This window comes from Canis lupus, chromosome 26 (assembly GCF_011100685.1).
Source record: "Canis lupus familiaris isolate Mischka breed German Shepherd chromosome 26, alternate assembly UU_Cfam_GSD_1.0, whole genome shotgun sequence".
NCBI lineage: Eukaryota > Metazoa > Chordata > Mammalia > Carnivora > Canidae > Canis > Canis lupus.
The window spans coordinates 10,749,111-10,776,929 of NC_049247.1; the positions used below are offsets into that span (position 1 = coordinate 10,749,111).

The 27,819-nt window shown below is 47.8% G+C and overlaps 1 protein-coding gene and 1 long non-coding RNA gene across 2 annotated transcripts; one reads left to right on the forward strand and one right to left on the reverse strand.

Moving 5' to 3' along the window:
- Positions 1-7,746: 7,746 nt before the first annotated feature.
- Positions 7,747-23,628, forward strand: OAS2 (2'-5'-oligoadenylate synthetase 2). Its single transcript, NM_001048134.1, is given in 10 exon segments — positions 7,747-7,936; positions 9,554-9,824; positions 11,851-12,029; positions 13,398-13,633; positions 14,148-14,289; positions 17,364-17,537; positions 19,254-19,536; positions 20,716-20,903; positions 21,952-22,190; positions 23,264-23,628. Coding segments are annotated over 10 exon segments (2,058 nt in total). The 5' UTR covers positions 7,747-7,759; the 3' UTR covers positions 23,433-23,628.
- Positions 12,393-26,474, reverse strand: LOC119866156. The gene is made up of 3 exons (XR_005379175.1): positions 21,235-26,474; positions 19,721-19,800; positions 12,393-14,629 (listed from the first exon to the last, which is right to left on the reverse strand). It is a non-coding gene; the product is annotated as an uncharacterized LOC119866156 (long non-coding RNA).
- Between the last annotated feature and the right edge of the window lie 1,345 nt (positions 26,475-27,819).

The following is a 27,819-nucleotide window of genomic DNA, read 5'->3' on the forward strand; positions in this document are numbered from 1 at the left end:
AGCCACAGAGCGGGGGCCAGACCCAGAATGTTGGTTGTCTGGGCTTGCTCGCCATCAGCTCAGCAGGACGATGCCTCGGTCCCCCTTCTTTAGCACAATCTGAATTACAGCCAGAACTCTGGTTGCAGGGCCCGCAGGAGCGAATGTTGAGTCTCCCACCCTTCGTAGCGCAGGGAGGAACAGATGCCTAGCGCCGACAACCAGAGTCTGGGACAGCATCCGTAGCAGTTGCACTGTGAGCGTCTGTCATCTGGGTGGGTGAGGGGGTGGCCCATCCCAGAGTGAGGACCAGGAGGAGGCAGGCCAGCAGGAGCCATTATGCATCTCCCCACCCCCTGCCCCTACTGCCCCCATGCATGTCTCAGAGAGTCTGATGCTCCGTGGCCTGTTGCTGGGCACTGCCTGTCGGGTGCTGAGTCCCTTGGGGCTGCTATCACAAGAACGTCAGAACAGGTAGTTTATCAACAACAGAAATTATTCCTGGCAGTTCTGGGGGCCGGAAGTCAGCACAGTCAGGTTCTGCTGAGAGCCTTCCAGCTTGTACATTCCTTGTGTCCTCACTTGGCAGAGAGCTAGCCACCCCTCCCTCCTCCTCTTGTAAGGGCACTAATCCCATTCCTGAGGGCTCCACCCTCAAGACCTAATCGCCTCCCAAAGACCACAGGTCCTCATACCATCACAGTAGGGTTAGGGTTTCCACATAGGAACTGGGGTACACAAGCCACTGCAGGGATGCAGGATGGGGGTGGGGGCGAGGAAGGGCCTTCCCCCCACTAGCTCTGTGCTTGGAGAGAGACAGTGCTAGAGAGCAGTTCCTCTGCTTCCCCTGGGACTAGGGCTAGGAGGGTCCCCTACCACCTGCACCACCTGTGTGCCTCCATCCCTATCCTGCCCGCTCTGGCAGCTGAACTGATGCTGAGGACACATGGTGTTAATAGAGTCTTCTTAGACTACCTCACTGCCTGCCTGCATATCAGGGGATGGGATTCTCAGGACCCCAAGTTAGCCCTTTAGGGTTGGCCAGTTCCAAGAGCTCAGGGCAGACACTTGCAGGCAGCAGAGACCTACCCCACCAAGTGTCCAGCAGCAGGTGGGGACCTGGCCTTGGCCTCACAAGCTGCTGGTTGTCTTCCTGGGAGGAACTGGTGGCTGGTCTGAGTAACTTCCACTTCATGACAGGGACTCTAGGCTTCCCCCTCAAAATGATTCTTGAATTAGGTTACCCTAATTGCGAGATGGTGGGAAATGGGGTAGATCCGGTAGGTAGAAGGTAAGGAGGACCAGTCACTTGGGCTGGGCTGATCTGAGCAGGGATTTATTTTACTCTTAGCTCCTTGATTTTTGACAATTGGCCACCCTGGTATTGACATGGTAACCCCACTGTAACTTTTGAGGGCTTCCTGATATAGCCACACCCTTCAACGTCAATCTTAACTTGATTTACACATTTAATGATCCTAAAGATATCCACAAAAATGCCCTTGTGCGCTTTTCTCTGGAAGTAGACAAACTGATACTGAAGTTCTTATGGAAACATATGCATGCAAGAAAAGTTCAGAAAAATGCAGGAAAAAAGGGAGTAGCCCTAGCCACTATTAAAATTTACGGGGGTGGGGAGGTGCACCTGGGTGCCTCAGTGGTTGAGCATCAGCCTTTGGCTCAGGTCGTGATCCCGAGGTCCTGGGATCGAGTCCTACATCGGGCTCCCTGCATGGAGCCTGCTTCTCCCTCTGCCGATGTCACTACCTCTCTCTGTGTGTCTCTTGTGAATAAATAAATAAAATCTTTAAAAAAATAAAAAATAAATAATAAAAAACGAGGATCCCTGGGTGTCTCAGCGGTTTAACACCTGCCTTTGGCCCAGGGCCCGATCCTGGGGTCCCCGGATCGAGTTCCGCATCGGGCTCCCGGCATGGAGCCTGCTTCTCCCTCTGTCTGTGTCTCTGCCTCTCTCTCTCTCTCTCTCTGTCTCTCAAGAATAAATAAATAAAATATTTAAAAAACAACAACAAAAACCTTAGTAGAAAGCCACAGCCTTAGGGGAAAAAAATATGAAAAGGTAAATGTGATCAATCAGCAATTGAATGCTAAACAGAGAGCCAGAAGACCTCCTTGGTAGCACACACAGAGGCTCCATTGCCAGAAGCCAGAAGCCAGAAGGAAATGAGGACCCAGTCCAGAAACGCACAGTGTGCAATGTAGAACTCCAAGAAAGTGTTTTTTGTTTTTTGTTCAATTTAACTTTTAATTTTTAAAAAAATTGTCATTGAGATATAATTCACATACTGTGAATTTCAACTTTTAAAGTGTACAATTAAGCTGGTTTGGAGATAGTCACAAAGTTTATATTTAGGATATTCACAAGGCAAGCCACGTTACAAGGGGGATCCATTATACTACTTCCAGAACATTTTCATCAGCCCCAAGAGAAACCTGAAACCCATTAGTAGTCACTGCATTGCCATCACCCTTTGCCCCCAATCCCTGGCCATCACTCATCTGCTTTCTGTCTCTATTATCAACACTTCATATAAATGGAATCACACAATATTTGTCCTTCTGTGTCTGGCTTCTTTCACTTAGCATCACATTTTCGAAGTCCATCCGTGTTGTAACTTATATGTCAGTGCTCTTTCCTTGTTATTACTGGACAATATTCCATGGTATGAAGAGACCACATTTGTCCATTCATCCTTTGATGAATGTTTGGACTGTCTCCACTTTTTGGCCATTATGAAAAATGCTATGAATGTTTGTATATGATTTTATGTAAACATGGATTTTCATTTCTCTTGGGTGTATATATATGCCCAAGAGAATTGCTGGAATCATGAAATTACTGGCTTACGTGTGTTTAACCATGAGGGCCCACCTCCCCATATTCCACAGCAGCTGTGCCATTGACACACCCTCCAGCTGTGAATGGGGGTTCTCCGCATCCTGCCCAACACTTGTTATTGTCTATCATTTTGATGATAGCCACCCTTGTTGGTGTAAAAGAGTTACATACTCTCAATCAGTTCTGCTAACTAAGATCAGGACTCTACTTGGGAAAGAATGGGACTCTGACATACCGCCTGGAGACGTAAGGGTGAAGCCCCTGAAGATCTTGAGTCCTCAGATTCTTCTGAACCATTAGAGCTGCAGAAATGGCCCAGAGACCTTTCCTATTAAAAGCTTGCATCTCCCCTACCCTTTACAAGGAGACGCTGCAGTGGCCTCTCTTCCATAAATTACCCCCTGGCTCCCATGGCCTGCACCCACTCCCCCTTCTGCATGGTAGGCCTAGAACGAGGGCTAAGTCCCAAAATAAGCCAGCTGAGGATTCTAGGCCTAATGAGGGAGGGATGGACCTGTACCCCCAAATAGTGGAAGAGCCAGCCAATGTGTAGCAACAAGTCAGGTGGCTATGAGTGGGAATGGACCCAAGGTTACTTGATCAAGGGGCTGTTGTTTTCTTTTTAATTTTTTTTAAATTTATTTATGATAGTCACAGAGAGAGAGAGAGAGAGGTAGAGACATAGGCAGAGGGAGAAGCAGGCTCCATGCACCGGGAGCCCGATGTGGGATTCGATCCTGGGTCTCCAGGATCGCGCCCTGGGCCAAAGGCAGGCGCCAAACCGCTGAGCCACACAGGGATCCCAAGGGGCTGTTGAAGAAGAGTTTATTGATTTGGAAATCCCTCCTGGAATTCAGGACTTCATAGGCTGGCCAGGAGCCCAGTAGAAGATGCAAGCTTGACGCTGGCAAAGCTTCTAGAAAAATGAAGAAGTTTAAGTGCCACACTGAGTGAGATCCGAATGACAATACTGTCTGAAGGATGGGGGAAGATGGGGTCTTTCTCGAAGGTCAGAGAGATGGACCTGGGGGGGTAATAGGCCACCTAAGGCCAAAAGACCCATCAAATGATCTCTCATGGAAGAGCAGAGAAGACAACTTTATGGAGGCCATGAGGAATAGGCCAGTATGCGCCCCAGCATTGCTAAGAAGTTCAAGGTGCCTCCTCCATAGCAGACATCATCATGGTCCCCCTACTAGCGCTGGGGATGGTGGACCTTGAAATAACAGCAGCCACAAGACAACGTTCTCCCATTAGGTGGACACAATTCTACTGTGAGGGGAAGGGTCAAGGGGTAGCTGGAAGGCTCTGAGCCCCAGAGAGTTAAGGAGCTGGTGATAAAATAGGGTGTCCCTAGGAGCAGACGAAAATGGACCACGAACCAGGGAAGTGCTCAATCTGAACCATAGATATACTTCAAGGACCAATAATTAGGACTCAGGGAACTTCCCTCCAAATTGACATCATACCTTCCTCAGTGCTTCCCAGGGAGCCCATCTGTGATCCATGACAACTCCAGAAAACATCTGATCCTAGAGTGGGGGGTGTGGGGGGGAGGCTATAAAGATCAACTTAGGAGAACTATTAAAATTTTAATATAAAGGACGCCTAGGTGGCTCAGTGGTTGAGTAGCTGCCTTTGGCACAGGTCATGATCCCAGGGTCCTGGGATCGAGTCCTGCAGGGAGCCTGTTTCTCCTTCTGTCTATGTCTCTGCCTCTCTCTGTGTGTCTCTCATGAATGAATAAATAAAATCTTTTTTAAAAATTTAAGAATCTATTCCTTATATGTGCTATAAGAAATGATAACATTATATCAATGTTAAAATCCTAAACCACATCACCATCACCGTTCTGTGTTTATGCAACAAGCTATCCATGTGCTTAGGGGATACCTATCGAAGTATCTAAGAGGAAAGAGGTCTGGTGATTTTGACATGTCAAAGATTCATCAGTTCTAACAAACGTTCCAGTCTTGGGGCCGGGGGGATGTGGATAGTGGGGGAGGCTGCGCATGGGAGGGCAGGGGATCTCTGGGAAATCTCTGGGCCTTCTGCTTAATTTTACTTCAAAATATAAAGCCTATTTTTTAAAAGATTTTATTTATTTATTAATGAGAGACACAGAAAGAGGCAGAGACATAGGCAGAGGGAGAAGCAGGCTCCCTGCAGGGAGCCTGATGTGGGACTTGATCCCAGGACCCCAGGATTACAACTTGAGCCAAAGGCAGACGCTAAACCACTGAGCCACCCAGTTGTCCCTATAAAGTCAACTAAAAAAAAAAAAAAAAAACTCAACTAAAAGGGCATAATGTCTGCAACATGCGCTCAAACAACAGCAATACCGTAATAATACCGATTAGATGTCCATATAGATAAATGAGGAACCAGTGTGGCAAAATATTTGAGGGGAAGGGCATAAGGGATTTCTTTGTATTGATCTCCCACATTTTCTCAGGGTTTCAAATTATTTCAAAATAAAATGTGTTAAAAATAATAATAAAGCATGGACTTTGGAATTAGGTCATGCAGAGTTAGAAGCTAGCCAGACAACCTATGAGCTGTGTGACCTTCCACCTCTTGGAGCCTTCATATTCTCACCTAGAAAAGGAGCCTACTGACCCCCTGACCAGCCTACCTCTAGATGTGGCAGGAACAGTCATAAGGACAAGGAAAGACCCTTATCAGGTGGGTGTGGTAGCTAAGATTCTCCAGAGAAACAGAAGCAATGGGATGTATAGATCCACTTCAGGAACTGGCTTTTACTGTTGTGGAAGCTAGAAAGTCCCAATTTTGTAGGGGGGAGGCTGGAGACGCAGAAAGAAGTTGATGTTGCAGTTTGAGTGTGAAGGCCATCTGCTGGTGGATTTTCTTCTTCCTCAGGAGAGGTCGGTCTTTTTTCTATTAAGGCCTTCAACTGATTACGAGGCCCACCCAAGTTATGAAGAGCATTCTGCTTTATTCAAAGTCTACTGATTGAAATGTTAATCTCAACTGGGAAAAAAAAAAAAAAAACCTTCACAAAAAGATCTAGAATAATGTTCGACCAAATATCTGGGTACCATGGCCCAGCCAAGTTGACATACAAAATTAGTCATCACAGTGGAGAAGAGCTCTGTTCTTCCCACATTTCAGGGATTTTTTTCTGCCTTCTGTATTATTTATTATTGCTGGATAGAGTTAGAGGCAGCTGATGGGAGCCCTGAGGGGGTTTCACTTTCATATAGTTCTGAATGGAGTTGCACATCTGTTTCCCCTCTGGCCTATGCACTCCTAGGCTTGTGTCCCATCCTTGCTGGGCCACGTAGGTGCCTGCTGGGGCTTCGTAAGCATCCACATGCAGGCTGAGGAACTGGGTGCAAGAAGGTCCCTCCTGCAGACCACTCTAGGATCTATACGTGCCCAGTGATATAGTTTTGGAATGTTAGTGTGTTTGGTGGGGTCCAGAGCTGGTGGCCAAGAAAGAATTCTTGAGATATCTTTGGTCAGAAAGGTGGTCTTATTAAAGCACAGGGACAGGACCCCTGGGCAGAAAGAGCTGCTGCCCCAGGGTTGTGAGGGGCAACTGACCATATACTTTGGGGTTGGGGAAGTAAAGAGAAGGGACGTTCCAAAAGGATTCCGTATGCTGAAGAAGACTCCCAGGATCCTGGAGGCCTGGCTATTGTCAGGCTGAGGTCGTTTTTTTCCTTCTAGGGAGCCAGAGGCAGCGTTAACTTTAAGACAGTTGGGGATTTCCTGGAGAATGTTATACTCAGCCTGCCTCACGGATTTATCAATGGGCTGTGGGTTCTAAGGTTATCTCACTTTATTTCCTTTTTTAAAACAAATTTATTAAAATTAAATTAAATTAAATTTCGTCTCTGCCTTTGTGTCCCACATCACCCAGCAGCAGAACTGAAACCTGAACCTGGCTTAATCTTTGCCTTTCCGTGTGTCCCCAAGCAAATCAATCCCCTCTCTGGGTCCCTTTCCCCTCACTGCCCCATAGACTCTGACTTCCCTGGCCCCAGAGACAAGGGTGTGAAAAAGGAAAAACCAAGCCCCACATGGAATCATTTGCCCCCTCACCTCCACCCAGTGACAGCAAACCGAGACTTAATTACAATTTTAACCTATGCCTGGAATGGGACCTTTGAAGAGTCAGCCTGAGATTTCCCCATCAGCACTAGTGATGTCATCTGCAGGTTAAAAACCCTGTCGGTCCAGTCCTTTGGCCCAAAAAAGATGTCCTGGCCTGAACCCGTCCTTTCTTTTCCCCTTCATAGCTTCTTGCCCCGCCCTCCTTCCTATAAAAACCTTCCACTGTGTACAACTTTTGGAGCTCTTTCTACTTGCTAGGTGGGATGCTGCCGGACTTATGAATCATTCAAAAAAGCCAATTAGATCTTCAGATGTACGCCACTGAATTTTGTTTTTTAACAAGGGGGAAAAGGGAAAGAGCTTCCAAAGATGACCCCTGTCCCCTGTAAAAAGATTATTTGCTTAACAACTTCTTAGGTAGCATTTGCTGAGCATCCTCCTCCCCCCCTCCCCGTTCGAACAGGAACTCTGTGAGAGAAGTACCATTGTTATGCCATTTCACAGATGGGGAAGTCGAGGCACAAATAGAGCTGGCGATGTGCTCAAGGACACACTGGCATTTATCCAGGCATCCTTAAGGCGGCTGCAGGATCCGGTTGAGCACAAGGACGCCCTGGGAGGAGCCGACAGGCTGCTGTCCACCGTGCGGGGGTGGGCAGAAATCTAGATTGAGGAAGTCAGCCGGGAGCACTCTGGGTTTCGGTTTCTAGGCTCTCTCCCTGTGATTTGCAGTTTCCTGGCTCTTGAATGAGTTTTGATTTCCTGGCTCCAGGCAAGGGAGTGGCTCCCTCTCCTCTCCCTCTCTTCAGTTAGCTGCCACCACAGCCTCTGGCAGGAGCAATGGGAATCTGGGGGTCGCATCTGTACTCTGTGCAGCCAGAGAGGCTGGACGAATTGATCCAGAACTCCCTGAGGCCCTACGGAGAATGCCAGAAACAGATAGATGACGCCGTGGACACCATCTGTGCCGCTCTGCAGGAAACGGAGCAGATCCCCACCGTACTAAGTGTGGTTCAAGTGAGTGGAAGGCTGGGGTGGGGGTGGGGGGTGGGATCAGGGCTTCCAGGAGCCAGGAGTTTCCATGGCCACCAGAAGGGGAGTGACAGGGTCCCTAGCACCTTCCGGGTGACAGGCCTTGGGTGCACCAGACTTCATCTTGAACCCCCCTCGACGGAAGCGATGGAGGGGTTTAGGAGCAGCTCTGCCTTTACTGCTGTGCACCCCCCCGGGCAGGTTGCTTTAACCCCCTGTGCTTCAGTCTCTGAATCTGTAAAATGGGAGAGGAGTAATAGTCCTCTCGAACTGTAATGAGGCTTAAGCATACAATGTTCTTAGTACAGGGCCTGGTACATAGTTAGCGCTCAATAAGCGAGCTGCGGTTCTTCACCGTTATTGTTTCCATCTGCCTCGTATTATAGAGGAGTAAACCGAGGCTGGGTGATCCAGTAAAACCACCCAAAGGTCGCTCTGTGATTTCTCCATGGCAAGAGGGGGTGGCTCTCGTGAGGTAGAAATGTTTGCTGCTAGGAGCAGGAATCCCAGGGCTGAAGATTTCGGGCCTTCGGGGAAGAAATGGTGCTGGGAAGATGCCAGGATCCTAGGGTGGGAGCAGTCAGAGGCACCCCTGCCCCTCTCAACTCACTCGCTAGCCCTGGAGCCCTACTTACCTGCACTCCCAAGGCCTCCTGGCCTCCGCCTCCTGCATGCCCAGCAGCCCTAGCAGTAGAAACACCTGGACACTTGGTGTCCCTGGGCCTTGGCCCAGATGAGGGACCTGAAGCAGGAGGAAGTTACTTAGTAGCTGGAGGCAGAGCTCGAATTTCAGCCCAGATTGTCTGCTTGGGAGGATGTGCCCTTAACCACTACGCCATCGTGCCTCTCGATACTGTTCGCTTTTTCCTAATGAAAATATAACCTAGGAAAGGGGCACGGATCTAAATGTACAGCCCGATGGATTGCCGCAAACAACCTACCTGTGTAACCTACGCCCAAATTGAGAAACAAAGCCTCCTGGCGCCCAAGAGCCTCTCGATCCACAATCCAGTTCCTCCCCACCAACCCTCCTAACAACTCTCCTGACCTCTGACACCATAGATTCCTTGTGCCTCTTTTTTTTTTTTTAACTTTGCGTCATTGTAGGGTGACCAATCATCCTGGTCTGCCAGAGACCGAGGGCTTTTCTCAGACGTGGGCCTTTCGGTGCTAAAACTGGGACTGTCCTGGGAAAACCAGACAGGTTGATCACCGGATATAAATGAAATCGTGCACGGGGTGACTTTATTGTGTGGTTTCTTTGACCCCATCCTGTCTGTGAAGTTTACGTTGTTGCGTGCCAGCGTTCCTTTATCCTTTCGACGCTGGATAGTATTCAGTGTGCGAGTACACCGCGTTTGTCCATGCCACTGCTGAGGGCCATTTGAGCTGCCTCCAGTCAGAGGCTTGTATGAAAAGTGCTACAGTGGGCATCCTGATTCAGGTCTTCGGATGGACAAATGGCCTCCTGCCACTCAGTTTTTAAAGACTATGGTGACATTTGTGGCTTTTGCTTGATTTGAGAAATACTACTGCTTGCTGGGGCATTGGGGGACCCCCAAAGGCTCCAGAGTCTCACATCTGCATCTCTGTCACTGGCAGGGTGGCTCCTATGGCAGGAAAACAGTGTTGAGGGGCAACTCAGATGGGATGATTGTCATCTTTGTCAGTGACCTTGAGCAGTTCCAAGATCAGAAAAGAAGCCAAGATAAAATCCTCAACAAGATCTGGCAGCTTCTGAAAGCCTGTCAGCTCGCCATGAAGCTGCCGGCCAAAATGGAGGTCCAGAGGTTCAGAGATGGGCTCATCTTCCAGCTGTCCACAAAATGGCAGAGCATCACTTTTAAGGTGCTGCCTGCCTACAATGCTCTGGGTGAGTTTGCTCCTGGGTGTGTGCAGGGCACTGGTCTGGAGAGGTGTGTCGAGACAGCAAAGCCAAAGAAAGGGGCAGCAGACAGCTATGTGGGCCCTCTAGGCCGGGGATGGTTCAGACACCACTGGTATGGCCCAAAGCCAGGGACCACATACCTTCAAGAGAGGAGGTCCCTCCTGCGCTAGGCGTACTCTCTTCACACACCCAGTTCTAAAAGCCCTAGAATAAGGGATGCCTGGGAGGCCATTGGTTGAGCATCTGCCTTCGGCTCAGGGTGTGATCCCAGGGTCCCGGGATGGAGTTCCGCATGGGGCTTCCCGCAGGGAGCCTGCTTCTCCCTCTGCCTGTGTCTCTGCCTCTCTCCCTGTGTCTCATGAATAAATAAATAAAATCTTTAAAAATAAAATAAAAGACCTAGAATAAAAGCCCAGATCTTCTAAACCCCAAGGCAGGACGCCTTTAAGATAACACACACACAGCTCAGTGACTCACATGCACAGGCAGACAACCAACTTAGAGAAAAGTGCCCCAGTTTGGAAGGTGGGCAGCCCTCAGTTCCTGTCCTGGTCCCACCGCTTAGCCGCTTTGGCCAACTCTAAGATCAGCCTCGAAATGGCTGCTTTACAGGACCTTAAGGATGATAAGAACTACCTCAAACAAGGGCTGGGTCAAAGTGAAGAGATCCCATGTGACTCAGAATTCTTAGGAAATCCTATTTTCTCTCTTGTTCAAGAGAATGGTGGCTGGAGACTGGGCCAGAGCGCCCTCTGCTGGGTGCACCCCAACATGCAAGGATGGTGTGAAAAGGAGAAACCCGCTCTTTCTCGCACGTGGTAGCCAGAAGTTGCCACCAGATGGCGCGAGAACCGCGCATTCCTAACCAAGAGCCCCCTGGGAAAGGACGCAATAAGGATTGCTTTCTGAGAAAAGCAACCTACTGGGGGGAATTCTTAAGTATCTGTCCGAGTGAATGAAAGGAACAAGCTGGCGACTGGCTTCGGTCGTTTATGTGTTTTTAAAATGTGCTTGTAAACAGTGGAGCTCAGCTAGCAAGAGTGGGAATCCTGGTGAAATTCTGTGACCTATTGACATCCCTCCCCTCCCTGGCATCTGCTTCTTCACTCCCTCACCAGTGGTTCTCAAACTTCTATGGGTATCAGCATTACCTCTAAAAAAGAGGGGCCTGAGCCCCCTCCACTTGGGTATCAGACCTCCTGCAGAGCTAGGGTGGCCTTGAGAGGCTCCTGAGCCCATGCTCCACATTAGCAGTGCAGCAGGATTCTGACTGGCCCGCCAGTTTGAAAACCACTACCTGGCATTGCAGGGTCCAGTTCTGGGGGCGCCTGTGACCACCTGCTGGCCTCCAGCACCCTGCCTTTACCTTACCTTCACCTTACCGCCCCCTCAGAGTCCCTGTACCCTTGACTCTCTGGAACAACATTCACCAGCTGGGCTCAATAGCAGAATATATTCTATGCAGTGTATAAACCCTATTTCCTTCCAGGTATATGCCAGCTGTCCCAATACCCTTTGTTAAAGAAGCCCTCTTTCCCTACTAATTTGGAACTTCCCCTTCCTCATTTGTTTATTTATTTATTTTTTTAAAGATTTTACTTATTTATTCATGAAAGACACAGAGAGAGAGAGGCTGAGACACACGCAGAGGGAGGAGGCCCCCTGCAGGGAGCCTGATGTGGGACTTGATCCCAGGACCCCAGGATCATGTCCTGAGCCAAAGGTAGACACTCAACCACTGAGCCACCCAGGCGCCCCGCCCCTTCCTCATTTATAATTGTGTTTTCCATCCTTCACTTTCTGCTGATCTTGTCGTGGGCCACCACCGTGCCATTTTCACGATAGTCATTTTATTATCAAGCGAGGCAAGCCACCCCTCACCTTTTAGGTGAACGCACCGGTTCTCTTGCAGATGAAGTAGCCCAGGTGTGCTGTCAGGCCACAGCACAGTTGGCTCACTGAGAGCAGGCCACCCACACACCACAGATTCTACATCTCTCTTTCGCACCAGGCTTAAGCGAGAAGCCCAGCTCCCAGATCTATCGAGAGCTCAAAAGAGCCTTGGACATGACAAAAGCCCACCCCGGCGAGTTTTCCATCTGCTTCACAGAACTACAGCAGAAGTTTTTTCACAAATATCCCAGGAAACTGAAGGATTTGATCCTCTTGGTGAAGTATTGGTACCAACAGGTAATTTTCAAATGACGGATCTAGTGCTGTCGTCCAATTCCTTTTAACCGAGATCATCCATATCCAGCAAAGTAAAACACTCTTAAGTACAGAGATCAATGCATTTTTTGTGAAGATTTTATTTATTGAGAAAGGTGGGGAGAGGGGTAGAGGGAGAGAGAGAGACTCTCAAGCAGACTCCCCACTGAGCACAGAGCTCCATCCCAGGACCCTGAGATCATGACTTGAGCTCAAATCAAGAGTCACATGCTGGGGCACCTGGGTGATTCAGTGGTTGAGTGTCTGCCTTTGGTTCAGGTGTGATCCTGGGGTCCTGGGATCCAGTTCCACATTGGACTCCTTGCAGGGAGCCTGCTTCTCCCTCTGCCTGTGTCTCTGCCTCTCTCTGTATGACTCTCATGAATAAATAAATAAAATCTTTTTAAAAAATTTTTAAAAATGAGCATCAGATGCTTAACCAACTGAGCCACCCAGGTCCCCCCAGGTCCATGCACTTTTATATCCTTTTTAGCAACATCCAGATCAAAATAGGGCACCTTTCCTGCATCTGGCAGCTGCTTCAAGCCCCTTCCCTGTTAATACTCCCCCTAAATGACCAATGTCCTAATGTCTGTCACCACAAATCAGTTCTGCTCGTTTCTGAACTTGAAATCAATGGAATGGTACCATACGTATGCTGCATCTTTTGCTCAAAGTGACATCTAAGAGATCTCTCTTTTTGAACGTAGTTGTGGTGTTTTGTTGTTCTGTAGGATTCTGTTGTCTTGATATACCACACAGTTATCCATTCTGCTAATGGACATTTGGATCATTTCCAAACTGGGGCTATTACAAATTAGGTTACTATGGATATTCCCCTACTTGTCTTTTTGTGAATTTAAGCACTCACTTCTCTTGGGTAAATATGCGGGAGTGGGAGTCCTGGGTTATAAGGAATAGGATATGTGTGTATATATAGTTACATATATTGTGATATTATGTATGCAAAAATGTGTACATAATAAATTCATATGCAGACTATATACGATATTATATAGTACATAAAGCATTATATGTCATCACATAATATATATAGTATATTAAATATATATAATAATACATATATTTAACTTTAGGAAGTACTGCCAACATTAGTTTTCTCAAATAGTTGTACCTAATGACCCTCCCATCAGCAACATAAGACAGTTTCAGGTGCTCCACATCCTTGCCAACACTTGATACTAAAATCCATCGAATTTTAGGCATGGCTTCATTTTAGTCACTGGTGGGAGATGGTGACTTCCTATAGACTTCTGATTCCTTGATTTCAGGCCCCTGGCACAGGGGGAAGGTCCCCAGATCAGCCACAGCCTGTCTCTTCTCCCACAGTGCCAGGAAAAGCTGAAAGGTTCACCTCTGCTGACCATGTATGCCCTAGAGCTCCTGACAGTCTATGCCTGGGAACAGGGGTGCGGAGCAGAAAACTTTGACATAGCCGAAGGCATCAGAACTGTCCTGGGGCTAATCAGACAGCAGGAGCAGCTGTGTGTCTATTGGATAGTCAACTACAACTTTGAGAATGAGACTGTCCGGAATATTCTGCTGAGCCAGCTCCGGTCGTCGAGGTACCAAGCTTCTCTCCACCCTCTCTCTTTATCTGTTTGTCTGCAAGCCAGGCTGTACCCCTTAGAATGAGGGCTCAGTCCCATCCTCCCCAGCCAGGGATGCACCAAAAAAATGCCAGCAGCGGTGGCGAGGCAAGCAAAATGGGGTGTGTCTGAAAGAGGAGAGCCTGACCAATGCTTTTCACATTTCAGACCATCACCATATTTTGTCCCCAAAACACTGGCCAGGTGCTTCCTCTTGTAGAAGGAAGGGGCTAGCCATTTTATTATGTTATTAACATAACTGCAAAGCAGAGAGGGCAGGAGCAGAGGGTCTAGACATCTCAGACAAAGCAGAGAGGGCAGGAGCAGAGGGTCTAGACATCTCAGACAAAGCACCTGAGCAACCGAAAGGAAGCGCGGGCTCTCGAGTCCAGATTACCAGACACCCTCCTCCTCCAGTCCTCTTTCCCCAACATGGATTTCTTCTTCCACATGCAGCTCTACTGATTTTTTAATCTAATGGAATTTGCAGGCCAGTAATCTTGGATCCAACTGACCCAACCAATAATGTGAGCAAAGATAACGCATCTTGGCAACTGCTAAAGCAAGAAGCTCAGAGCTGGTTGTCTGCTCTCAGCCCGAATGAGTCACCTGGACCATCATGGAATGTTCTGGTAAGAGAGCTTTACAAGTACAGCTCATGTCATGCTGGGGGGAGGGGGGTGTCCTGACACCCAGACTGCAGTCTTACCCAAGAGCACCATGTGTAGATTTCCTAGGGTTGCTGTGACAAAGTGTCATACACTGGTGGCTGACAGAAGTCCAAGGTCAAAGTGTAGGCAAGCCTGTGCTCCTCTGGAGGCTCCAGGAAGAATCCTTCCTTGCTTCTGGTGCTTGCTGGTGCTCTTGGCTTGTGGCCACGTCCCTCCCTCATCTCTGCCTCTGTTGCCACATGGACTCCTGTGCTGTGTCTTCGCAATGCCTTCCTTGCATGTCTGTGTCTCCCTCCTCTTCCTATAAGGACACCAGTCCTATTGGATTAGTGCTTAACCCAGCTAGTGCTTACCTCATCTTCACTTCGATTACCTCATATGAGACCCTAAGTCCAAATAAGGTCACAATCACAGGTATCAGAGGTTGGGACTTCAACATATCTTTTAGCAGGACATAATTCCATTGATAACACACCATGATGGGCCACCTTTTTCTGTTTAAATGATGGTAAAGAGCAAAACTGAACAAAGAGAGAAGGGCACCAGCAGATTTCAATTAACTGCTGCAGGAGAGAAAGCAGGTGGATTGGCGGTGACGGACGCACTGAGCAGAGTGCCAGTGAGTGCAGGGCAGCCGCCCTCTGCCCAAACAGGGGAAGCAAATCTACCCCCACAGAATGCCCCTGCACTCCCAGAGCTTATTGGAGAAGGACGATCCAACGAGGACATTATCAGTCTAGGCCACTGAATCCGTTCCATTTTCTGGGGGTCATGAGATGGCAGTAGGACAAAGGTGTCTTTTGAGGCCACATAGATCAACCAAATTCCACCTTTAACAGACATGGGACTAATTTACATCCAAGGTGTGGTAGGCTTGGATCTACATTCTGTTGGGCATAGCACATTGAGGGCCAACTGAGCAAAGACGGGAGATGTAAATGAGTTTCCCAAATGCCTGGGACCGTGGATGGGAAGGACCTTTTGGATGGGGAGCTCCCGCCTGGATCCAGAAGGAACGTGGTGTCCTTCTGGACACTCCTTGTCCTGACTTTCACTGGACTCTGGTCTTTGCTCCCTGACCTCAATTTTCCAGGTTTCCTAAAGCAGATTTTTAAAAAATATTTCTACCCTCCCCCCAACTTTATCCTGAAACCTTTCAAACATATAGAAAAGTTGTAAAACTTGTTCAGTGAGCCCCTATATCTGCCTGGATGCCCAAATGTTTAACCTTTGACCACTTTAGCTGTGTTCTATATGTATGTGTGAGCGCACACACTTATCATTATCATCATCATCATCAATGTTGTGTATCTTGTTTATACTGAGCCTTTGGAGTCGGCTGCCAGATAAGGACGTTCTCTTAGCTAACCACACGTAATGATCGAATTCCAGAAATTAAGATGAATATATTATTACCACCCAGCTATAGTCCATTTCCAGATCTTGCCAATTATCTGAATAATTTTTTTAGGATTGTATTTATTTATTCATGAGAGATAGGCAGAGACATAGGCAGAGGGAGAAGCAGACTCCCTATGGGGAGCCCGATGTGGGACTCGATCCCAGGACCCTGGGATCACAACCTGAGCCAAAGGCAGGTGCTCAACCATTGAGCCACACAGGCATCCCCAAAGAATGTTTTCGATAGCCAGCTTTCCCCAGCCTAGGAGCCCACACTGCATTTAGTTCTCATGCATCTAAGCCAACTTTTGATGCCAGGTTTTGCTCTTCTTGTTTTCTACCCAATCGGCCTCTGTTTCCAGAACTAGGAGGCCATTCCTCTCAAGAGAGAGAGCTATCAGAGGGGATTCAGGCCCATAAACTGCTGCATCAGGGCATCTGGACACTGGAGGGCACATATACGTGAACACGCACCCCCCTCCCCCATACTCAGCCCTGTGCAAAGGACAGTACTGGCCATGAATTTGCCTTCAAGCAACTGTGAGTTTCCCTAAGAATATCTGGAGGCAGCCAAGGTTGACCTTCAACTTTCAAGCTGACCACCCTGCCCCTGCTCATCTTGTCTGTCCTCACCAGCAAAAGGACAGTGTTTATACAGAACATCATGTTTATTTCCTCTTAGCACTGGAAGGAAGGGAGGAAGGAAGGAGGGAAAGAAGGAAGGAAGGAAGGGGGGAAAGTAGGAGGAAAAGAGGAAGGGAAGGAGGGAAAGAAAGAAAGAAAGAAAAGGAAAAGGAAAGAAAACCACAAATTTCAAGGCTGAAAATAACACAAATCTAATTTGCTTTAACGCTTCTAGCCCTCAATCTCTCTACATAACCCTGATGCTCCGGCCTCCCTCATGTTCACCTGGATCCTCAGAATGTGACCTCTTTTAGAAGTCGGGTCTTTGCAGGTGTCATTAGTTAAGATGAGGTCACCCTGGATTAGCAGGAGCTGACTCCAGTGGCTGGTGTCCTCATAAGAAAGCACGCAGACACACACAGTGGGGAGAATAGACTGTGTAACGACAGTCAGTGACCAGAGTGACGTGTCTCCAAGCCCAAGAGGACTAGGAATTGCTGGAGCCTCCGGAGGCTGGAAGGGCCAAGGAAGGCTCCTCCCCTAGAGCCTCCAGAGAGCGCCTGGCCCTGCTGACGCTTTGAGCACAGACCTCTAGTCTCTAGAACGGTGAGAGAATACATTTCTGCTCTTGGAAGCCCCCGACCCCGGGGTGGGGGGAGGGTGTTGTTAGGGCAGCCCTAGGAAAACAATCTCCTCAGGCATGTGTGTGCAACAGAAGCTGATAAAGCCTGAGAGGGCATGCGCGTGTGATCATTGCAGCAGTCCCTGCCGCCAATGGGAGACAAAGGGAGCCTCTGAGGTTAAAAGGGACGGGCCACAGAAGGCAGTGCCACACCCAGAACAGCTTCCAGTCGGGGGTGGTGGGGGGGGGTCAGATCTCTCCTGGGGGGAGGAAGGAACAGTTCACAAGATTCATTTTGGGGGGGGGAGGGTCTTGGGCACTACCCTACCTCTCCGGTATGTTCTCACGGTGTGTGGTGCCAGTGCTGAGTGTTCTTCTGCCTTCCCAGCCAGCGCCGCTGTACGCAACCCCGGGCCATCTTCTAGATAAGTTTATCAAGGACTTTCTACAGCCCAACAAAAACTTCCTAGGCCAAATCGCGGTAGCTGTTGACTTCATCTGTAAATTCCTTCAAAAAAATTGCTTCCAACATTCAGCTACAAAGGTTCAGAAGACCGTCAAGGTGAGCACTGGCCTTTCTCCTACAGGGTCTTACGGGCAGGGAGCAAAGGGGTCCCAGGAGCTCCTCTGCAGTGCCTGGCTCTGCCCCTGGAGGTAGGGCAGAGGGCGAGGGATGAGGGAGTGAGGGGGGGAGCAGGTGAGATGGGCACCCAGAACCCCAGCTCTCCACGGGGCGGGGAGAAGTGCTTGCGCACTGCTTCCTTCATTGACAACATACCTGTGGCCCTGTATGAGCTTCCTGGGGCTGCTGTGGCCCTTAGTGGCCTTGGCCTGGACCTACAGCTCTCCCGTCTCTGCCTCTGTCTCCCCATCACCTCTCCCCTGCAGGTCTCCTCTTCTTTCTTTTGTCTTCTAAGGACATTTGCCATTGGATTTAGGGTCCCCAGACCCCTCACTCAATTACATCTACAAAGACCCTTTGTTGAGCTAAGTTAGGTTCTTGAGTTCCCGGCAGATCTATTGGAGGTGCTACCATTCAAACCACTACCAGTTCCAAGCTCAGTGTGTACTGAGCCAAAAAAATGACCTCTTTCATGTTTTAATGACCACAGCATGATAAGTCTCATCAACTGAACTAGAGATTCATCAGATACGGTGATTCTTATCCATGGGGTGACACACTTCCTACATCTGTTGGCCAGCAAAGGTCAACACTCACAAAGCAGCTGCATGAATGAAGCGGGTTTGAGCATCTGTATACAGGGAACATAACACCCTCCCCTCGCCTCTAACCTGCTGCCAGGCATTTCCTGCCCATGGGTAAAACAGATGTGTTCTCTATAAAAATCGAGTGAGCTTTTTGAAGGAACGAGGGCAGCAAGTCTAAGGGGTGTGCCCCGCATCAGGCACTGGGATTGTTCTCTGTGGGGCAGCTGGCTTCTCCCCAGTTTGCCCTCAAAGAAGCCTGTCAGCTAAGGAGTTGTGCCTAACAGAGTTGTTAGAGCAGAAAGGTAAGGAGGAAGAGAATGAGGAAGGGAGGAGGAAGTGAAGAAGCCTATGTGGCAGGGACACATATAGCCCACATTTACTATCTGACTCCTTACAGAAAGTTTGCAGAGCCCCACCTAAATTATGAATATTCATCCCGTGATCCCCAGCTTGCAAGAGGAAACATGAATCAGGGGACAGGGGCACCTGGGTGGCTCAGTGGTTGAGTGTCTGTCTTTGGCTCAGGGCATGATCCTGGAGTCCCGGGATCGAGTCCCACATCGGGCTCCCTGCACGGAGCCTGCTTCTCCCTCTGCCTGTGTCTCTGCCTCTCTCTCTGTCTTTTTCTCTCTCTCTCCTCTCTCTCTTTCTGTGTCTCTCATGAATAAATAAATAAAATCTTTTTTAAAAAATCAGGGAACAGATGAGGAACTTCTAATGCAATGATCGCATCCAGTTTGATTTCTCTCAGGTCACAGGAATTCATACAAAGCTAAATGCTGTTAGGGAGGAATCTTTAGGAAGTTGACTGGAGATGTGGGTAATTTATAACTAGCCCTCTCAGTTGTTTGTATGTCAATAAGCTCATCAAGGGGCATGAGAAAACCTTTCTCAAACCAAACTACTTGTTTGAAAAGTTGAACGCTCTGCTTTGGATTCAGCCCTAACTGGACCCTAACCTGGAACGACCCTTGGCAACATCATTAATTAGCCCACTTCTGCCAGCCCTTGGAGGTAAGGGGCTCAGGATCTAGAAAATGCTGGATCTCAGCTTGTCTTTCTTCACCAGGGAGGGTCGACCGGCAAAGGCACAGCTCTGAAGACTGGCTCCGATGCCGACCTCGTCGTGTTCCCAGACTCGCTTAAAAGTTACACCTCCCAAAAAAACGAGAGATGCCGTATCATCAAGGAAATCCATAAACAGCTAGTAGCCTGTCAGCAGGAGAAAGAGTTTGCAGTGAAGTTTGAGATTTCAAAATGGAAGGCTCCCAGGGTGCTGAGCTTCTCTTTGAAATCCAAAGTGCTCAACGAAAGTGTGAACTTTGATGTGTTGCCTGCATTTAATGTGCTCGGTGAGAACCCCAGACCTTAGCTCCTGGAGGAGGAAGACATGGTTCTGCCTTGATGGGGCAAGGCAGGTGGAAGGAAAGCCACATGACCTAGTAATGGCTTGTAGATCTAGTGCCCCCAGCAGGTGGCACGAGTAATGGCAGCAGTCCTTTAGACCTGTAGACGTGTTCACATGTCCTCTCTTACCTAAGTATCCAGAGGATGGCCAGGACCACATTCCTTATATTCCTTATATTCTTATCTTCCTGTGATATCGCTCACAATACCTATTAAAGAATGGGGTACACAGGAATTCTGTACACATTTATAGATAAAATGCCACAAGTATTAGTGAAATTAAAGAACAGCCTGGGAAGAATTCTAGGGCAAAGACAGGAAATCTGGGGCCTTCAATCTGCTTTGGAAATTCAGTTCATGAATGACAGATCCATAATGTTGTAGCAAAAGGAACCAAGGCTATTTTAGGCATTTTTCAAATCAGAATCAAGAAGACTGTGATACCTTCCCTCTGAATGGTTATTAGTGTCTCTAGAGAGGAAATAACAGTATAGATTAGGAGTTGGCTATTTTTTTTTGGCTATTTTTTTTAAAGGTAAAGTAGCAAGTATTTTCAGCTTTGAGGACTGTGTAGTACCTGTTACACCCACTCAACTCTGCCATTGTACCCTGAAAGCAGCCATAGACAATACATGAACAAAGGAGCATGGCAGTGTTCCAATAAAACTTTATTTACAAAAACAAGAAGTGGGCCACCTTGGCCTATTGGCCATAGTTAGCAAACTCCCAATCAGTGCTGTCTAAAAAGTCTTTCTGTGATAATGGAAATGTTCTATATCTACTGAGAGCTTGAAATGTGGCTAGTGGGACTGCAGAACTAAATTTTTAATTTAATTTCCCTCAGTTAATTTGAATGCAAATAACCACATTGTTTGGTGGCTATAGTACCGGCCTGTACAAATCTAGATAATTAACCTTAATAATAGCACCAATATTCCTATAGACCACATAGTTTTTAAAAATATCTCATCACTCTGGTGATGCTTCCAGTATCTTAGACAGCAAAAATCCAAATATACTAATAGAATTCAAAGTCATTTCCCAGAATTAGTGGTCAAAAATGTTTGAAAATGGTTACTTTTATACATAATTAAAGCATAAACTAAATGTCTCCCCCATACTAGGTCAGGTGAATTCTGGCTCCCCACCCAGCCCCAAGATCTACACTGAGCTCATCAATTTGTATAAATCCTCAAATGCTGAGGGAGGAGAGTTTTCCACCTGTTTCACGGAGCTGCAATGCAGCTTTGTGGCCTCCCGGCCCACCAAAGTGAAGGATTTAATTCGTCTGGTGAAGCACTGGTACAAACAGGTATGATCGCTCTTGTTGCAGGTATCTAGAATTGTTTTTATCCTGTGCTGTGACCATTCACCCGGGACTCACCAAGTCCTTCCTTTACCCACACTCTTAAATGCTGGGGGCTGACCCACTTTCATGAATCTGTCCACTAATCCTGCACATCGCTGTGGAGTTATCACCAACCCCATTAAGTTGGGTGGTGTACAGAGCACCCCCTACCATCAAAGCTGCCATGTATGGTTTATTTTGTCTTTGCTCTGACACCTAGGAATCCCAGTTATTCTTCCTACAAAGGGTGGGGGAGATTAGGATCACATGCCCACAGGTCACCAGCATGGCTTACCTCTTGCTCGGCCCCCACATGTAGTACATGCAGGTGCCATCCTTGAAGACAAGGTGAAGCTACAGGCAGGGTCATTTTCTATAATGGTTAGCCTCCCTTCGCTTCCATCACTTTCTTGCATGCAGGGGAGCTTCTGAGTATTTCCATGACGGCCGACGTCTAGCACAGCATCAGCTCTTTGCTGAGATGTCTCCTTCTTGGGTACAGCTCCTTGAGCTCTGTGGTTTCCATCCCAGAAACTCAGAGAGATGGCCGTAGGTACCCCCCAGCCCCAGGGTGCTCAGAGGGCTTGGGGCTACAGTGTGACCTTGAGCGAGTCACTTCCCCACCCCACGGCTCCTGTCTTCGTCAGAAACGTTGATTTATGCCTGCTTGCTGGGGTTAAGAATTAGGATTATAAATGCCACGTAAAATGTCTGTCTCCACAGTCAACACACAGTAGGTGTTTTGTAAGTGGTCACTGTATTATATTATAACTCTAGGGAATCATATGTGGCCGAAGCCCGACCCAGAAATCTGCATGCTGCTAAGCGAGCACCTGCCAGGCTGCCCTGCTCAGACTTCCCACAGACCAGTCCCATCAGCACTGTGTCCCGTGACTCAGTTGCCCTGCTGTGGCCCCAGAGGCCATGAATGTATGGCCTCTGCAGGGCTCTTTAATCTCACTGCACCTCCCTGCTTTCACTAGTATTGTCTGACGTTCCCTTCTTCCCTCAGTGTGAAAGGAAACTGAAGAAAAAGGGGTCTCTGCCCCCAAAGTACGCCTTGGAGCTGCTCACCATCTACGCCTGGGAGCAGGGGAGTGGGGCAGAGAATTTCGACACTGCAGAAGGTTTCCGGACGGTCCTTGAGTTGGTCACAAAATATCAGCAGCTCTGTGTCTTCTGGACAGTCAATTACAACTTTGAGGATGAGACTGTGAGGAACTTCCTACTGACCCAGATCCAGAAAACCAGGTGCCCTAAACCCTGCCCTCTCCTTTTTTTTTTTTTAAAGATTTTATTTAATTATTTGAGAGAGGTGGAGGGGAAGGAGAAGCAGACTCCTTGCTAAGTAGGGAGCCCGATGTGGGACTTGATTCCAGGACCCTGAGATCATGACCTGAGCTGAAGGAAGCTACCTGAGCCACCGAGGCGCCCCCTGCCTCCTTTTCTTAACCTGATTCCCTCCAGCGCTATTCCAATGACCTGGGTTCTCCCCTATGGGGTCGTGATTCTTTACTCCCCACGTGAAACTGAGGAGGGCAGTGGGTAAGGGTGGAAGGGTGCCAACCACCAGAACCTCCCATAGTCTCTGAAGAGGAAATCCTGAGCCGGGGTAGGGTGGGAGAGAATGTAATCCAGGAGGAAGAGAGAAGGAAGGATCAAGGTACAGGTCCCTGGGTGGTCGCTTCCATCTTCCTAGGTTGGAGGGAAAAGCATAGATTGGTTAGCAGATCTTAGAGGTGTAGGGGTCAGAAGTATGTCCCTGAGAAATAATGCTACCATTCCTTCAAGGTTAATTCATCCTATGGGAGTTTTATTAGATCAGATTTTATCTACCCTTTCAGACCTGCATCCCGCACCCACAAAAATGCTATCCTTCAAGAACAGCAGGGAATCTTACTATGTCTATTCAGTGCTCCCGGCAAAGCACAAAAACCAAAGGAAACAAAAGGAAAGAGAGGAAAGAAAAAAAGATTTGAGAAAGAATAGGGGAGAAGAAAGCCAGAACAAGCTACCATGGGCTGGCTACCATGGGCGTGACCCACGTGACCTTACAGTTGATTAAATTCTGCAGCATCGTTCAGCTGACCTAACAGGAAGGAGAGCTTTATATTATGCTGTCCTGTGTATGATAATTAACAGCTTTCGAAATACTATTGACAAATATAATTGAATTCGAGAAAATCACTTTGAGCTGTATCAGTACATTTGAATCACCGGCATCTAAAACATAGGACACATTGTCTTAGGGCTAAGAGTAGACTGGGCCCCCGATTCTGAGGCCACTGGTTTTAAAAAGCATGTAATGCTTCTGACTCCTTTAGGCCCGTGATCTTGGATCCAGCTGAACCTACTGGTGACGTGGGTGGAGGGGACCGATGGTGTTGGCATCTCCTAGCAAAAGACGCTACCGAATGGTTGTCCTCCTTCTGTTTCAAAGATGGAACTGGATATCCCGTGCAATCCTGGAAAGTGCCAGTAAGAATAATCTAAAGAAAGTTTCCCCTGGAGATTACCCTGTGACAAGCTAAAATCAAGAGCTTCTCCTGCTGTAGCAACTTGGAATTCATTCAGTCTCAAATAACAGCCCAACTCAGGAGTTGAGAATAAAACAAAACAGGTGTTTTTTTGTTTTTTTTTTTTTAAATTCCCATTGCAAGAAATCCTAAGGCAGGTGATCTAGGACTCAGGCAACAGCTCCACTGTGCTTTCTCTACAAGCAGGATTTTTCCACTGTGGCACACTTGGCATCTAGGGGTTGGAGAGCTCTTTGGGCCGAGGGCTGTCCTGGGCAGTATAGGATGCTGAGCAGCATCCCTTGTGTCTATCCACTAGAGTATCCACCATTGGGACCACCAAAAATGCCTGCAGACATTGCCAAATGTCCCCTGGGGCATCACTAGCTCTTTCTGGCTCCACCTTCTTCATTTGTTGATTTTAGTTTTGTTGGTTCTGCACTTCCAGGTGGCAGGCTTCGGTCCAGGCAGGAAGAACAGCAAAGGGGATGATACTTACCCGGGGTATCTTATTAGAAGCCTCATCCAGCAAATTCTCTTGCATTTCATTGCCTAGAATGGTCATGTGGCTCCCCATAACAGTGACTCCAAAAACTGGGGAGGGGGGTGGTCCTTCATTGCGAATAGAGGTTGGGTCAGCTGACCAAGAGTGTCCGTCACACCTGTCCAAAGCTCCACCTCCTACCAAGACACCTGCCACCAGACTCTTTCTCGGGGTTCTTTCAAAGCAGGTTTTCTCAGCCTCAGCAACTACTGACATTTGGACCAGATAATTCTGTTGGGGCGGGGAGGGGGGGATGCTAACCTGTACATTGTAGGGTGTTGAACAGCATCCCAAATCTAACCTCTAGATGCCACCCAGTTGTGACGATTAAAAATGTCTCAAGACATTGCCTCTTGTCCCATGGAGAGCAAAATTGCCCCCAAGTGAGAACCCAGCTTTAGAAGAACCACTCAACTCTGGAGTTGGCTTTAGTTGTCAAGATCTGCACTATAACCAGTATCCCAAAAATTGTCTCTGGTAACACTAACCCTCTCAGATACACTTCTTTCTTTTTTTTTCTGGCTCTTTTAACCAGTGTTTTAAACTGCTTAGGCAGTTATTATTCTCGCACATCTATTTCTTTCTCTCTAGACAGTGCAGACACCAGGAAGTTGTGGAATTGGGATGTATCCTATTGTCAATGAGATGTTCTCACTCAACAGTCATAGAATCCTGGAATGATCATGTTAGAAGAGACTTCTAGAGGTCATCTGGCAGCTGCTTTTTAAAGAATCAATTCGCTGTATAAGAAGCACCACCAGTTCCACTCTTCCCTTGACAATCTCCACTACTCCTTCCCTCGCTTCTTCGACCCCTCTTGAAGTCAAGACCATCACGTACTTTCTCGTGTCACCCTGCTGAACACTCACCCTGCAAGTGACCCACCTTACCAAAAATATCTGCTTTCATCCAGCTTCTTGGGCACCATATTGCTGTCAACTACTGTGTGTTTTCCAATTAGCTCCTTCCTTTTCCTTCAAGCCTTAGCAGAGGGAGCTCTCCGTATTCCCAAAGGGATGCCCTTTACCTGCTCCTTGGTTCTTATAATTCCATGATCTTGCTCTTATGCTCCTCCACCTTGCCTGCCTCCTGTCTGTTTCCCTCTGCACACAAAACCCTGTCTGCACCTGCTGAGTTGAAAGTCTCCCAGCCAGTGGCAAGCCAACAGTCTTCTTAGCCCTTTAAACTCTCCAAAGGCTTGGATTATAACTGTCACCTTACATACATAATAACCTATTGTCTTTCCTTCTGAGTCTACCGATCCCCCTGCCCCCAACCATGAGTGTCTTCTTGCCAAATCTCAAGACTTTATGCTCTGGTTTTAGTTTCACAGATACTTGAATGTCTAAGCATTTTAACCTCAAATATCCACTTATAGTTTTAATGCTACCCCATATACCACTATACCAACTGTCATATAATAATGTATCTAGTCATTTGTCCCCAGCTCCTGGCACAGAGCTTTAGAACCACTTGGAATTTCCCGATAGGAGAGTCTTTTGCATTCATAGGGAGCCCCTTCCAACCATCCCTGAGTTTATGCTAACGAGTTTTGGGCAGCGTTTCAAAGGAGAGATTGGTCATGCCAGCAATGCCAGGCATGTGATGAGAGGATTGAAACTTTCAGCCCCATCCCCCCTAACCTCCCAAGAGGAGAGAGGGCTGGAGATTGAGTTCAAGCTCATGGCCAATGATTTAATTAATCATGCCTTTGTAATGAAACCCCAATAAATTTCTGTGGACAATAAAGCTTGGAAAGCTTCCTGGTTGGTGAACATAGCAGTGCATTGTGAAGATGATGCATCCTAACTCCATGGGGAAGGGGGCGCTTCTGCACTCGGGACTCTTTCAGCCCTTCTGTGTATCTCTTCAGCTGCCTGTTCATCTGTATCCTTTATAATAAGATGGTGATTGTAAGTATGGTATTTTCATGAGTTCTGTGAGTTATTCTAGCAGGTTATTGAACCTAAACGGGGGATCATGGAAACCCCTGAATTTGTAGCCACATTGGTAGGGGGCAGTACAAGTATTCTGAGGACCCCACTCGCAGCTAGCATCTGAGGAGGAGACAGTCTTGCTGGGAGCTCACCCTTTAACATGTGAGGTCTGCACTGGCTCCAGGTAATGTCAGTAGAATTGAACTGTAGGATCCCTAGCTGGTGTGGTGCCAGTGAGCTGGTGTTGGTATGTACCACAGCTCTTGTCCAGAACATGGGCAAAGGAAAGAGCCCTTGAAGGAAGAATGACTGCTCCGCATTCACATCCACTCAGTCGACAACTAGTGACCAGACCCTTCTAGATGCCCCAGCTTGCACTAGAGACATAGACAGGAGACCATAAGACACTGCTTCATCCTCAGGGGTTTATGATACACCTAGAGGTACACCATCTGAATCCCTTAAATAAAAATGAAGAACTGTGTACAACTGTATGGTCAGTGGTACAGATGTAGTGGATTAAGACCTATAACAATGAATAAAGTAAGTGACTCAGAGTATCCCAAAGGAAGGAGGGAAACATCCTGCTAATGTCTTTTCAGCATTTGGCAGACATTTAAGTTCATTTTTTTAAAATTTATTTATGATAGTCACACACACAGAGAGAGAGAGAGAGGCAGAGACATAGGCAGAGGGAGAAACAGGCTCCATGCACTGGGAGCCCAACGCGGGATTCGATCCCAGGTCTCCAGGATCGCGCCCTGGGCCAAAGGCAGGCGCTAAACCGCTGCACCACCCAGGGATCCCGACATTTAAGTTCATTAAGAGCAAAGACAAGAGAGCGTTCATAGTGATCAAGAAACATGTGGTCAGTGGTCATCACTGGAAGGAATGAGAGCACCAACCCTTTTTTCAGAAAATCAGCAACACAACAGCGATGAATAGAATATAGTTAAGCCTAGCATTTCTTGTACAAACTATATTTCAGGATAAACAGACAGCTATAACTAATAAGAAAAAACAAGGGTTTTTTAAAAAAAGATTTTATTTATTCATGAGAGACACAGAGAGGCAGAGAGAGAGGCAGAGAGAGAAGCAGGCTCCATTCAGAGAGCCCGATGTGGGACTCGATCCCGGGACTCCAGGATCACGACCTGAGCCGAAGGCAGATGCTCGACCACTGAGCCACCCAGGTGCGTCCAAAACAGTTTTTTACAAAAGAATTCTACTTAATATTTGTTGAAAGGGTGAAAATTAGAAACGTCACCATTTTGCAACCTTCACTGAAATGAATGATAAGGCAGAGACACGGATGAATGGGACCAATATAAGATACATAGAGGGGGAGCTCTAGAATGGAAGGTGGCAGACCATCACTCCCAACCCCATGGTCCATCAGAGCATCAGGAGAGGGACATGGGTGCCTGCCGGTGGGAGGAAGTAGGGAGCACCCAGCACCATCCATTAAGAGTTTTTGTCAAGTCAAAAGGGGAAAAAATGGCCATAAGAGCAAAAGGAATTGCGTTAGCAAACCCCAGAGAAAATGTAGTATCCGGATACACTTCACAGGGAATAACATCTGAGTAAAAAAAGCAAGAGAGAAATGTGTGTGAAAGGGAAATGAGCCAAGAACGTAGCAAGAATCCAGTTAGGCAGAGTTCAAGGTCAAGGTCCCAGGCCCATCGTCCATTCTGTTACCCTGGCAGCAAGGCCCCCACTCAGCCCAAAGGAAGTAAGCAATGATTAGAAGCAGGGCTACCCATGGCAAGTGGCCAACGGCCCAGAAAGAGTTTGGGAGGAGCTTGAGTGACAGACCATAAACGAGGCCACCAATGGGGAGGATTTGCGGATAAGAGGATTATCCGGAGCCCGTCTGCTGGAGC